Source organism: Aptenodytes forsteri, unplaced genomic scaffold (assembly GCF_000699145.1).
Source record: "Aptenodytes forsteri isolate BGI_AS27 unplaced genomic scaffold, ASM69914v1 Scaffold82, whole genome shotgun sequence".
NCBI lineage: Eukaryota > Metazoa > Chordata > Aves > Sphenisciformes > Spheniscidae > Aptenodytes > Aptenodytes forsteri.
In genome coordinates, this window is record NW_008795490.1 from 78,301 (window position 1) to 93,249 (window position 14,949).

Consider the following 14,949-nt stretch of genomic DNA (forward strand, 5'->3'; position numbering starts at 1 on the left):
GTCGGTAGAGCATGGGAAGCTGAAAAGCCCTTGGCTAGTGTAAGCACTGCTTAGCAACCACTAAAACATCGGTGTGTTATCAACATTATTCTCATGCTAAATCCAAAGCACAGCACTGTACCAGCTACTAGGAAGAAAATTAACTCTATCCCAGCTGAAACCAGGACAGTGTACTTAATGCCATTTTTGTGTTTCAGATCTGCAACTAAGTTGCTTTTAAACTGTTCTATATCTATTGTGTGTATAGAAAATGTACATGTGTTGATATAGTTGTTGGGTGTTTATTAGTTAAAAATAAGGTAATTCTGTAGTGAAGGAGAATTCTTTGCAATAGAATATATATTTAGCTATTCTGTATTTTGTGTACATTTTATAAACAATAGTTTAATTAGTACTTCATGACCTTTTTGAAGTCTTTTTAATAACTGCAACTTAAGGAAATCATTACAAAAGCAGCAGGGTAAAAAGGAGCTGTAAGTAGCATCTTACAATATATAATAATTATTGCTGCATGACTTCAATCTCTTTAGCTGTACAAATATAGATTTAGTTAATTACAAATTAATAGACGTTTATGTGCTGGAAGCATAAAAGTAGTTTGGAACATCACTTTGATTTTCTCCCCTAGTCCAAGAGTGTAAGAACCATGTGATTGTAGAAAGGTGGTCTGTCACAGTAGGACGTGCAGTCAAGGAGAGGCAAGGGCAAGTGTGAAAATACAAGAGAGAGAGAGATTGATAAAACCAGAATGGTTGGAAGAAGACATGAGTGTGACTTAGTCTGAGAGCAATCTGATTCAGACATGAAATGTAAGAAGTCATGAGCAGCTAATTGACTTATACTTGAACATTACTTTTGCCTCAATTTACATCTCAGCTAAAAAATGCTATGCCTATTAATAGCTGCAGTATGTAAGTAGGACTGCATTTGTACGGATTGCAAAAGAAAATAATGTTTTTAACTTGCAGAACAATCTTCTTTATTTCACATATTAAATCTTTTAATCAGTAAAATTATGTGGATAACTCTGGGAGATTCACTATGGAAGAGCTTTCTTTCCATAGTTTTAGAACTTGAAATAACAATATACATCTATACTTTTTTTTTAAAGTCAAATAGTGATTAAAAAAGCAAACAGTGAAAGAGAAACTTTGATATCCCCAACTTGCTAGGTTATGGCTAATTTGTAGAATTTTGTATTTTAGTATACTTAGTGTGAATAACTTTGTCTCCATTTTAACCTGTGCAATTACTATTCAGGAGACGTCTGCTTTAAAACCTTTGATATAGATTTGGTAAATCTTTGGGATGCAGCAGTTTTATGCTTTAAGCTGACTAAAATTCAGTCAGCTGCTGTGCCAGATCCTCAGCAAGTTTAAATTGGCATATTTCAATTCACTCCAGTGTAAACTGTATGAAGTTACATCAATGAAAATCTGATTCACTGTTCCTAAGGTCTGTTGTCACAGGAACAGACTAGTGAAGAACGAAAGACAAAATTTTAGGAGCTGGATGTACCTTCTTTGAAGAATATCAAGTTGAAAGATGGCATTATCCCTCATGTCCCCAAAGTACTCATGCCAAAGAATAGAAATGCTTTATTATTGATTTTTTAAACTTTTTTCCCTGAATTTCCCATTCCCTCTGATTTTACAGTTCTGAAAGTTTTGTGGATTTGCATTAGGAAAAAAATCTTTTAAAATATCTATTTTCGGTAGTTAAATTGACCTTGAACCACACTTATTAAGAAAATACATTTTGTGAATTTTTTGTTTAAAAACTCTGTAACATAAGGCCCAGTTAGTTAACGAAAAGGCTCGCTTTTATTCTTCTTCAATAGGAATGTAAGTAATTTACATGTGTTAAGACGCATTGAAATGTATGTGAAAGTAGATTTTTGGCTTGTTCCATTTGGTTGGAAGAAATTATTTATGGAATAATGGCTTCCTGAACTAGAAGGTTTTCAGAATTTGATTTTTCCTTTCATTTTTATTCCTTATCCACTTCTGTGGTAAGGAAAAAAGCAAAAAGGTCATCATATGTAAATCGCACAGTGTCTTGCAGTTTTCTAGAACAGTAATTTTGGCAAACTCTTTTGAGAAAAAGATTATCCTGGAATAGCATTTCCTTGTAGCTCTGCTATTCAAAAGCCTACTTGAATGTTGTTCATCATGATGAATTCTTTAATACAAGTTATCTCCAATTCCGTTGAGAAGAAAGCGCTTTGCCTTCTATTTGAGGAAATGTTGAACAGTAACAAAGCAAGAAAAATCTAATCCAAATATGTTTACCAACAGAAGTTGCAATGGCTACTAGATATTTTGATAGACTGACCTGATTGCTATATTCAGAAATCTTAAGCAGAACACTGATTTCTCTTTGTGGCTTCTTCAGTGTCGAGCTCCCTGGCAATGCTACTTTCTAGAGCAGAAGGGTTAAAATTGCCACTCTATCCCAGTGACATAAACACAATACAATTGTTCTTTAATGTTCATGTTTACCTTATTTTTCTTACTTCAGTGCCATCCTTTTATATATGCAAGCTCAGTCTTACCTTCTGCTTTACAACTGATGTCAGTCTATTTAGTTTGCATGCTCTGTTGTGTGCTTTTTTCATGTTCCCCATAAACATTCCAGACTGTTGTGTCATAACGAGCTTTTTCTTCTCCTGATTCTAATCCTCCTTATGACATATTTCATAAGCCCAGTGCATTGGTATTGAGTCAACAGGAGGGCTAGGTAGAAAATACAACATTCTGTTTTCTTTACAAATTTTATAGTTTTGAAAATTACTTCAATCTGCACAAAATGAAAATTCCCTGCTTATTTTTTCAGGAAAAAAGCATACATGAGATATGAGGCACATGAATTAGAAGAGGGACTTGAGCTCTCAATTAGACATTTGTGGTATAGACAATCTCTATGATGGCCCCGCAAATATCTACTTGCTTATACAAAATGGGACAGCTCCAACATTAGAGACTGAATAAAAGAGAAGCCGAGTTGGTAATCCAGTATTTTTAAGCCATTCCTATACCTCAGTCTGTGCACAACTTTGCAGCTGTTTGTTCTTTTGTACCACTGCCTTTTTTCAAAAGCCACCTCTGTTACCTTCTCCCACATCACAGCTAAAACTAGAGCTGATATTCCAGTTAGTGAAAACAGTGACTCAGGAGTAGGCAAAAAAAGAATGCGTCCAAGTGACTATAGATGCAAAACCCTTCGATGAGATAACTCTCAGGTCAACGTCAAACCTAGAAATTTAATACAGGGTTGGATCTTAAGAAATATTTTGGTTATCTTCATCGTTTTGCAGGTAGATTTAAAATGGATTTTTAATCTTTAAAATGATGTATTTGAAGCTTTATTCCTTCACCCGCAATTATATCCAGAGAGCTTATTTTTGGAAGAAGACTGGTGTTTTCTACAGAAAAACCGGTGTGAAAAGTTTTGCCATGCATTGATTCTACAATAGAAAAGGATACTGGTTTTATAAAAATACGATAGGTTTTAAAACGTATTATTTGGTGGATTTGAATAAAATAACAACATAGCTAATGTTAGGAGGCTGAACAATACAAATGAATCCTTGAAAGTAACAAGATAGCTATAAATTTATGAACTACCATTATTTTTACAATTATGTGTTAACGATTATAAAACATAATAGATGATGAGTTAGATTTTTAAGTTAACCAGCAAATTTTCCTCACATTTTGCGTTCAGATTTCCCGCTGATTGCAGGAAGAACAGTAAGTAACTAAATTCTCCCTGAATCTAACTGTGTGCATCCTTTTATGTTTTGCAGCTGGATCCAAGTCTTTATTTCTTTCTTTATCAGATACTGTGGCAGCAGAGCTGACCTTTCAGACAATGTGTGTTCATTAAGGAGGAAAAATGTGTTTAGTTTCTCTTTCTGTGCCAGTGTCTTAGTCACCGTAACTGAGGCAATAGCATAACAGAATGAGAACTTCCTTGCAATTCCCAGTTGTCTCAGAATCAGTGAGGTTTAGGTAGATGGAGACATCCCGTACCATTAGAGAAGCAGACAGCTTTTGACTATGTTATGTTTGTGCTCCAAAAATGGAGTAAATGAGCCTGCAGGAGACTCTACACTGCTGTGGTTAGATTGCTTTCACAGCTCAAATTGGCTTAAGTAACATTACTAAGCATCCAGATTTTCCAGGGTACGTTCTTCTTTACTGGAAATTCTATTAAAGCAGTTTTTGAGGATTTTCTGTATCTCTCCGGGCCTTCCTGCTGCCAGCTGTTAATACCAACAAAGTAGCTCTATAATAAGCTGCCACATACCCATACTAGAAGTATGGATCGTGTGTACTGTCCGTGAACAGTAAGTCTGGCAGAAAGTGCTAGACTCATGGTGCAAACATTACAGTCTCCAAGGCTTGTACAGTAGACCTGCTACTTGTTATGCTTTGGACATGCCTAGGATTTCTGAGAAGAAACTTGATAAATTGTACAGTTGACGTGTACCTGTTTGGTAAATCCTGTGACTCCTACAAGAAATTTGGCAATATTGGAATCTTGCAAGTTGTAGACTCCTATGCAGAAATATGACAGCTCTATGCATGCGTACTTCTGAAGGCACAGTTTAAAGGAGGGAGATAGTCCAGGTATTACTAGAGATTTTTCAGACCCAAATATTGAGTCGTGAATGTCAACGTCACGTGACAAGTGATCACAGCTTGCCCTTTGTTTTGCACAGTTGAATGTTCAGAAGTCTGGAAACAGGAGCTGAAGTACAAGGGCAATTGCAAAATCCTGTTGTGTCCTTTTCAGCTCATTTGCTCTAGAAAAGCAAGAAATTAATCTAAAAAGTGACTTGTCAGACATAATATATTTCAGCTACCAAATTGTTCAACCAACTGTTAACAATTTCAACAATGTATGTATTTTTCTCTTAATTGCTGTTTATATTAGATCTGTCTCCAGCTTTGACTCATGGACATTCTTTAAAAAACCCACAACAGATTTGGAATAGAATTTAGGATTTGTGCTGTGCAAAAATGGGACTTTTACATTCTCTCAATAAACAATATTGCAGTTAAATTACAAGTATTAAATTGTTTAGTACTTCCTATTTTGGGACAGAGACTCTTAAATCTGTAGTTTATTCTCTCAACTCTTTCCTTTAGTTAGTTCAGAGAAGATCAAACACCTAAAATTTTGACAGAGGTGAGATTCCTAAGCCTATTCTGGGCCTGTGGAGGTGCTGTAAAATGCTGCAGGAAGACTTCTACTGCAGCTAGGAATTAAAGTAGAAAGCCATAAGGCTTTCCTCTAAGGAAGCATTCACAGATCCCTTCATACTGTGTATGCAGGGTAGTCTGTAATAGGAGGGTTGTGGTAGACCTGGAGTTATAGCACAATGACCTTGTACAAGCTTTAGGTACTTTTGTGACCTGCCATCCAGTGTAACTTACTCAGAGTCTTTAAATTATGTCAGTCTGCCCCTCAAAAAATGTTTCTAGATTGTCTTGAGAAAGCATTAAAGCAGCTCCAAGTCAGTATAGCTCCCACAACGCCTATCAGTTTCAGCATTAGCGCCATTGACACATGTAAAGATGGGTATATATGAGGAGTTTGGATGGGGGGAAGGATGACAACTCTTGTTAAAGGGAGACCTGGGAGGAAAAGAAGCTTGCAAATTTGTTTGCAATAGCCTTTCTAGGCTTTAATAGTTATCTTTGCAAAGGCAAAGCTAGTCCAGTTAACCCATTAATAGTACCACATTCAAATAGGAAATAAGCTGGGAACTGTGGAATCTCTTTCTCCTGCTCTCCCTCCCTTGTAAAAAAAAAAAAAAAGTGCAAGTGAGTCTTGTGCAGAGTATGTCATGTTGCAGGTAAGAAGGCAGTCAGAAGGAAGGATGACTAGGCACGCATTTTTAACACTATCAAAGATTTTAATCTCTCGAAGACAAGGATCCTGTCTTTGCAAATTTAATGAGTGGACTTTCTGAAAGGCTGGCTAACTTGATTTCAACTTTAAACGTAAGTGGATATTGCATTCATATTAGTTCAGCAGGTCTAGCTTGGAAATGGGATTGACCAGGATAAAGCTGTTTGCCAAAAACATTAAAAAAGAGCAAGCTACTTTTTATTTATGCAGCTAATAGAAAACAAAAGATGCTGTAGCAATCAGGCATGCTGTTGCCAATGACATTTGTGTACACTTGCACAGCAAGAAATGCTTGTTGGAAAAGGAGCCCTCCATATACCTTCCAAGAATGGAAACTTAGAAAAGAACAGAATTGGTTCTAGAATAGGACTAACTAGTTCTTAGAATAGATCTTATTTTATTGTCAAGGAACGGTAATATCAAAGAACATTTTTTTAATAGCAGAGGAGTAGGCATGTGGAACAGCTTTTATCCCAGACTCCAGATCACGTGTACTTCTCTAGAAAAACATCAGTCTGTCTATTGGTGATGTATATGAAGGTATTATGGTGAATTTTATTATTTCTATTTTTCTTTTTAAAGAAAAAATACTACAATGATAAGTTACTAGTTTGTTTCTCCATCTCAGGAAGGACTGCCCCAAAAGCAAGTATTTTCTTTAACAAAATATTACAAGATTATAATCACCATTATTGTTTTTTTGTTTTTTTGCACCGTATAGGATACTACCCTCTTTTGGCAGCAAAATGCAGAGAGACTCAGTAAAGGTAAGTGTGTTTGAAGTTTATATTCAGACTTCTGCCATTCCCATATTGTTTGGCCTCAATGTTAATCCTCATGTACAGATATCAACAGTCTTATTTACAGGTGTTGGTGTTATGGGAAAAGATTTCAAAGAACTGGTAAGAGCATGTATAATTACATAGAGTAGAATCTTCAGATTGGTATTAAAAAATCCCTAATTTACAAGAATATTTTGAAAAAATAACACTTCTCATAAGTTACTCTCCAGTAAAATATACTGGGTTTTGTACACAGAGCTCTTTTTCTAATCACTATGATTTATACTTTTTTTTTCCTGAAATAAAATGCAAGAAAAAAGGGCAACTTCCATTTTAATAAATGTTACTTTTTTAATGTGTTTGAGATTAGTATTTGAAGAGTATTCAGACTGAGTCATTTTTTCAAAATGAGTACTTCTTTGTTTAAGTGAATGTTTTAAGGATTTGGTCAGGTGAAGGTAGCAAGAGCCTTCTTTTTTAAAGAAGTGACCAGATTTGCTTGGTGCACAATGAACCTCTTCTAAAACTGACTGCTTGGAAACACCTTTCCTTTTACCAGAGTTCAGAAAATGAATCTCAGAGCAGAAGAACATGTGAAACATGTGAATAGGATTTAGGCTTTATTACACCATGATTCATACATGTGGTACGCATCTTGGTTTTGGTTTTCAACTCTTCAGCCCATGTAGAAGCCTGTGCAACGCACCTTTGCTTTTTAAGCATTTCTGAAGGTTGATTCTCATGGGGGGAAAAGGCATAGAATGCCATTTTTAAAAACATTTTTTTAATTTTTATTTTGTTCTCTGTAAAATATCTATTATCCCCTCTTCCAATAATTGAGAAATACAATAAATATCCTCCCAGTTAAAGCATGTGCATAACTTCCTAACTTCTACAGTAATTAAACCCAGTAAAGTTACCCAAGATGTATAGATATTTTCACAGTTTTTAACATTATCTTCATTCTGGAAAAATGTGAAACCTATCAACCATCTCTAGTAACCCCCAATTAGGGTAATACAAGATAAGGTTATAAAGGGGGGGGGGGGACACCAACCAAAAACCTGGCTTATACTAAAAGTGTAATGAAGAGTGAGAATACATTTATGATTTTTAAATATCTTGAAGCAAATATAAATCATACTTCTCCAAAACCTATACTAATAAATAGTTTTTAAACAAATTTGGTAAACATATGTTCAGTACAGGCAAAGGATATAATTTTGAGGTTATACTTTTAAGAACTGATAATGATTTCAAGTACTATAGTGCTTGAATGTCTTTTCTTATGAATTTTTATTTTTATTAATATCATCCCAGTAAAAAAAAGAACAAAACCAGAAGAATCTCACTGTATTGAAATGCTACAAGTTAATGAGCTGGAAATATATCCTTCAGTTATTCTCTCACAGCTCAATGCCAATACCTAATAGAAATATAGTAGTTTGCAGTAGATGACTCTAAGCCTGCCATGAATATGTTGGGAACTTGGAGTATTTTTGTAGCTGCCACTATTAATTGATTCTGAAATTAGTCTACCTCAATAGCCATATTGTCATCTACTCAAAAGCCTACTCAAGAAATGCCCATTGAAGAAAAGCTCCCATAGCACAACCAAGGAAAAGGACAAAGTGGATGTTTCCATCCTCTGGCCTATAATACTAATAATTCGCATTACTACTGTAACAAAATCCTTTGTGCTCAGGTTCTTTTCACATTCTCCAGGCCATCTCAACCCATATGTTGTCATTTCTCTATGCAAAATCCATTTATTCCAACTTTACATAGAAAATATTACAGGCTTCAAAGACTGGAGCTCTATGCCCCTATTAGGTGGTACAGGTATGATTGCTTTTATTTAAATAATACCATTCCTTTTAATATCTTAATTATTAACTAAACTCATCTTCATGAAATTATTTTTAAAAGAAAAAAAATCATTGGGAAAGGAGGCTTAGTAATATATCTTGCTCTAATGCTTTGCATTGTGCCATGCATTGTAGGTTATGAAAGTTACTTCATATTGCTATTATTTCAAAACGATTCATTATGAGTCCTTCAATTCCACAGAATATCTGAGAGCATGAATCATGAACCAAAACTGAGAGAAACAGAGAAATCTTTTAAAAAATGTTTTATTTATGAGTATGGGGGGTTTAATACACTTTTTAACATGGCTAAAAATTGCTCAAATTTTGCAACGTATGTGAATGAGAATTCAATAACTTTATCTTTTCAGAGTTTGGTTACAGGTCATTAGACAGTTAAATATATGAATAGTCTAATGTCAGGAAAGTTCTTTCTGTTCACTTGAAGTGGATTTGAAACACATTCCTATTGAGAACAATGGTATTTTACAAGTAAACTCATACATATACACAAATCCTTTCATGGTTAAATAATTGCTTTTCAGTATTTCAATACATTTTGGTTTAGGAATCTCTGTCCTTTTATGTTTGTTTAAAAAAAAAGTTTAAAATATTCTCATTACACTACTTAGGCTGCTAAAGTCCATTGACATTTTGTGCTATTGAGGTTCGCCAAATGCAATGAAAATTTTTTGTAAAAGTATAGTGCATCACTGTCTTTCTCTAGAATGTCTTCAGAGTAGGAAATCATAGCTTTGCAAATCTACCAGAACAAAAAATTTGTCCTAAAACATATAATTACACTTAATTGTGCTTTATTGTCAAATGAAAATTCATACATTTACACTTATTCTGTCTGTGGTGTTCTTAGAATAAAGCAGTTATATTCTCAAGATGAAGTGCTTTTCTATGATTTCCAATTGCTTTTGGTGCAGATACTGGATCTGATGGAAATTGTTTGTAGTATCACATTATTTCCATGATTATCTGTTATCTCACAGGAATCTTGCTGTTCCGATATTTGTCCAGAGACATAATGAAACTAAAATACAGGCTGAAAATGACAAAACCAGAAAGTGACATTTCAAATGAGCATGCTGGAATTAAGTATGACCTTATTGTACAGTGTATACAGGTTATATTGAAGTAGTACACAGTAAGGTGGAAAATTTCTTTGATTGTGTGGACAACCTTTATATTTTCCATAAAAGTAGCTAGAATTTGACATTCGGTTAAAGTGGACCTGAAGTTGATAGGTCGGTTACCTTCAGCTTTGCAGCATTATGTAACACTTTTTTCATAATGAAAATGCAAGGCGGAGCATGTATGATACTTCTGTTTCTTTGTGTGATTTTTTCATCAACACCCCGCACGCACGCCCCCCCTCCCCCCCAAGAAAAAAGCCCCAAACCCTAAGCTAGTCTGACGTGTTCTACCTGGATAAAGTAATCTTGCCTTTCAATTCATCTACCCATTTGCCTGCGTTTGAAATTTGGTTTATTGGCATTGGACTAAATAATCTGTAGTTGGTTAGATCACTTTTCGTATTGTCTTTAAAACATTTACTAATCTTCAAACTCATGGCAGAAAACCTACATTTAAAGATGTCTTAAGTACCATTTTGTGGATTGGAGATTTCCTGTGCCATTATCTCTGTGCTCTGTTATGAAAATTGGCTACAACCTTCATATTCACTGTGTTAAGTTCTTGCAATTTCTTCTGTAAATAGGAAATTTCCATTTTTGTACCTTTATTCCAGTAAGCCAGCCTGTCTATCCCTTCTTACTGAAAACTGAGGCAGGGGACTGATTTCAATTTTGAACGATTTTGAACATTTTCTTTACAAGGTAGTATTTTCTTGTGCTTTTTCATTTACTTGACTAGCAAACATTTTCATTTGCTTATTATTGTTTTCTCCTAAAGAGCTAGCTCATGACTATAAAGAGCCAGATACAAAGCGTCCAGATACTGAATAAATGTTGGCACCCAAAACTGTAGTCAGTTTGATGAGGGGGGCTTGATTTCCATTTAAGCATCTCAGTAAAAAGCCAGTGCTTAAAAAAAGATGAGCACTTACCAAAAGCAATGGCAGCATTTGATACTAAACTGTCTTAAAATGTGTCTTCTCACTTTCTTAAGAACATTACTCTTTCTAATAATTTTGGGGGTTTCATGCAGTACAGTATTTTCTTACCATAAAAATAGGGACTTTTGTGATAAACTCTGCTACTCCGTGTTCATTTGCTACTCTTTCTTTTTTTCCTTTTTGGATTAATTACTCTAGTTTGTATGCTGCTCTGCTCTTATTTATTGATCTGTTTTTATTTGTGTTCTATTTTTTGTTACAATGCATGTTTTGTTATTACTTCTGTACTTGAATGTTTTTCCTTATTCATCAAGTTACTTTTTTTCTCTTAAGCTTGATTGTAGCATTAATCTTTGTTGCTTGAGTTCTAAGTAGCATAAAATTCTTGAATTCAAATATACTCTTCCCTTTTCTGAAGCTCTCTGCAGTGTTTAACTTTAATAAGCTCATATCATATCCCTGTGTATTTGAGTATTTGCGTTTGTTCAAGGACTAAATTACATTATAATTACGGACAAATTACGGACAATTATTTGCTGAAATTATCTCCCATATGTCAGTTTTAAAATAATATTTTATACTGAACATCTCTTAAGATTTGCTTCAAATTTAATTATAGTTTTATTCCATAAATTATATCTTCATTATATCACCTAGTGTTTGCAGTTTCTCATAGCTGGAAACGGCACTTCTTGCATACAAGGTAAATGATAGTTAGCAGTTTGGTTTACTTTTTTCTTATAATTGTATTTCTGTATGATGCCAGGGAGCTCTGAACAGCACTGTCTTTGGAATGCATAGATCAAAAAGGATAAAATATGCTTTTCGATGACATTCTCACAAGATTCTCATTACTTCTTCAAAGAGAAGTGAGAAAACTTCAGCCATTTTGTTGACATCGTTTTTGCTTTCCTTTAGCTGCACTGGAAGAGCTATTTTCCTTCTGACCCCAGTCTGCATACGTAGTCGACAGAAAGGTTTATGTATTGACTTTTAAATAGGGTGGAGCATATCTTCTATATGAAGGCTGCAGAGATCTACTGACCCTATTGATCCTGAAGAAGGTCTATTGATAGTACTGTAGTACTTGTGTTCAGAATGAACAAAGAAGGGCCAAAGGAAGATGGTATTGGACATAGTTCTGCTCTGGTGGCCCCTTCATCATACTCTCTGTGATATGCACATTCGTAAGCCAAACACTGTAGTTATTTCACTGGAGGCCTAAACTTTAACTTTAATCTATGAAAAAGCCTAGATCAGGTAGTTTGACTAGCTTTCTAGTAGTTTTAGGTATTTTTCTGGTACTTTTAGGTAGTTAGATTAGACTAGCTTTTAGGTAGTTTTTCCATAGTGTAAGGAAAAGAAAAAGGTCTTTGCTGCATTTCCTTACATTATATTTTTTTCAATTCTTGAAAATTAGTTGCAAACTAATTTAGAGCCACCTACACTTTATGAACTCATTCGTTATCCAGCACATCACTATGTGCCTCGCTGATCATGAAGTATTACAAAGCACATTTAAATATAAATACTGTATTTTTCTAATTAGCTTTCTCATTTGTTATACCTTACCTTTTTGGATATTACCTCATCTTTTTCCTTAGCAAACATTCATGCTGTTCATGTTTGAGCTGTTCTGTTCTACTGTTCTCAGCTGTTCTGAGCTATTCTCAAAACTTCTTTTTGGGACAGATTAACACCTTCAATAACTATTCATATGAATCTCACAGAGTAAAGGCAGAGAAAGTGACATTACAACACAACTTTAAAAGTTATTAGATGATTGCAAAATGTGTCTACGTGACATTTCTGTGTTTATATTTTGGTATGAATCTGACAGTAGTTCTGATTTTCCTACAAGAAAATTCATGTAATGTAGTTCAAATCTATTTTCATCACAGGGGGTACTATCTAAGTAGAGGCAAGGATAGGTCTTTGTGTCCTCCACAATTCTGTGTATTTTTTCTTTTCTGTGGGTTATAAAAAATTTATGATACTGCCCCATCAGCTTTTCACTGAATAGGAGCTTTGGACAAGGGGTTGCATTTTTCTTTATGTAGACGACTTTAGGTTTGCAGAATTTGTATATATGTTCACCTAACATGCTCATATTAAAGGTTCTAGTGCACAGTTCAATATGTGATAGTATATTGAGGCAGAATACTTAAGCAGGTGCAGATGTAAGCAATGAATAGCTATACAGAGTTGTTTCAGTCACCTTTTAAGCTTAGTTTTTATTTTTAAACTCTGAGGTGTATGGAAAATATCCTGGTAATTTTAGGATAAGTATTCAATATAAGAATGATACTACTTTAATGTGCACATTGTCAGTGTATTGACTCTGTGTGTCTTCTTATCTCTGCAGAAGAATTACAAGAGAACATTAGTTTTGATGCAAAGCGAATGTCAGAAACAGCTGATACTGGTATGAACAGCCAGACAGGGGATAAATCAAAGGAAGAAATCGAGTCAGAAAGGACTTCTGTTTCCAGGGAAACCTGGATTAGCTTTGAAGACTTCTGTGTTTGTTTCCAGTAAGGAACAGAGGTTTTGGGTTTTATTCCATAAAATATACAGTATAACAATGGTAAAATGCAAAACGTGACTATCTAAAAACTGTATCTTCTCAACAGATCTTCTTTGTATAACTACCCTGGCTTTCAGGGTAGTCCCAAGGCTACTCTTCCGACCAGACTTACTGTCCCTGTTGACAGTGAGTCTGTAGGTGCAGCCTCACGCTGTGTCTTGAGTATGTCCTCCAGAGTACAGCGGAGAACACAACCACCAGATTCATAAAGCATATGTCAGACTGAAATGTGGGTGGAAGATGGTAGGTCATGGAGTGTGCAGCCATTAGGGTGCTCACATACCCAACCCATCAGCCACTGGGCAGACACAGTCTGCATCTGAACAACACAATTCCAAGGCAAAAAAAGTTGTTGAAATCTTCTGTTGCCATCAGCATAGCTCAGCTTGGTCAACTAGGTGCTTTTTTTCCCTCCCTTTTGAATATAATTCCAAGGCATTTATACCTCTGCAAACATAAAAAAGCTAATGTAATTGTAGCATAATATCTTAGCTTCTGTCTTTCAGATTTAAGAAGCCTGGTACACTTTAGAGAATCTGGCATTGCCGAGGGGAGTTATCAGAGAGGGAATTGTCAGAATTATCAGAGAAAATTCACCCAGGTTTTCTTCATATGAATTTGTAACGGAGATTTCTTTGTGAAGCTTTTCTTTTCATAAATGAATGTTTTCTTGAGCAGATAGTAAACTCTGTTCCCTCTCTGAGGGAGAATGTGTAACTTTTATACCAGCAGCACTACAGGAACTTCAGGAACAAAAGATCATAGATCACTTTAGACCTTGTTACGGTTTGCCTGTCTAATTTTAGGGAGCCCCAGGTCTGGGAAGATACAGTCTTCAGAAAAAAGCATCACAAGCAAAGTAATTTCCTTTCCTTTCAAAGTCTTGCTCACAGTGTCATACACAGAGAATGTAAAATATGAAGTTTTTAACTTGTTAGCAAAATGTAAAGTACTGTTGACCTTTTGTAGACCACTGTAATATTAATCAATGTATAGAGCATTTGTCAGTTTCTTATTCCTGTCCCTAAATGGGTGGGAGTTTACTTATTTTCACAGTGAACTGATAAAATAGCTGTTAACAAAGCATCTTAGAATCATAGAATAGTATCTATTGGAAGGGACCTTTAACGGTCATCTAGTCCAACCCCTCTGCAATAAGCAGGGACATCTTCAACCAGATCAGCTTGCTCAGAGCCCCGGCCAAACTGACCTTGAATGTTTCCAGGGATGGGACATCTACCACCTCTCTGGGAAACCTGTGCCAGTGTTTCACCACCCTCAGCGTAAAAAAATTCTTCCTTATCTCTAGTATAAATCTACCCCCCTTTAGTTTAAATCCATGGCCCCTTGTCCTATTGCAACAGGCCCTGCTAAAAAGTTTGTCCCCATCTTTCTTAGAAGTCCCCTTTAAGTATTGAAAGGCTGCAATAAGGCCTCCCCAAAGCCTTCTCTCCAGGCTGAACAACGCCAACTCTCTCAGCCTTTCTTCATAGCAGAGGTGTTCCATCCCCCTGATCATTTTCGTGGCCCTCCTCTGGACCCACTCCAACAGGTCCGTGTCTTTCTTATGCTGAGGGCTCCAGAGCTGGATGCAGTACTCTAGGCAGGGTATCACCAGAGCGGACTAGAGGGGCAGAATCACCTCCCTCAACCTGCTGGCCATGTTTCTTTGGATGCAGCCCAGGATACGATTGGCCTTCTGGG

At 35.6% G+C, this 14,949-nt stretch overlaps 1 protein-coding gene across 1 annotated transcript in view; it reads left to right on the top strand.

The window, feature by feature from the left end:
• The window catches only part of ADGB (androglobin), a 149,397-nt gene that overhangs the window by 63,695 nt on the left and 70,753 nt on the right, over positions 1 to 14,949 (top strand). The window contains 2 exon segments of the mRNA XM_009281545.1: positions 6,644 to 6,689; positions 13,024 to 13,192. Of these exon segments, the coding sequence (XP_009279820.1) occupies positions 6,644 to 6,689; positions 13,024 to 13,192 (215 nt within the window).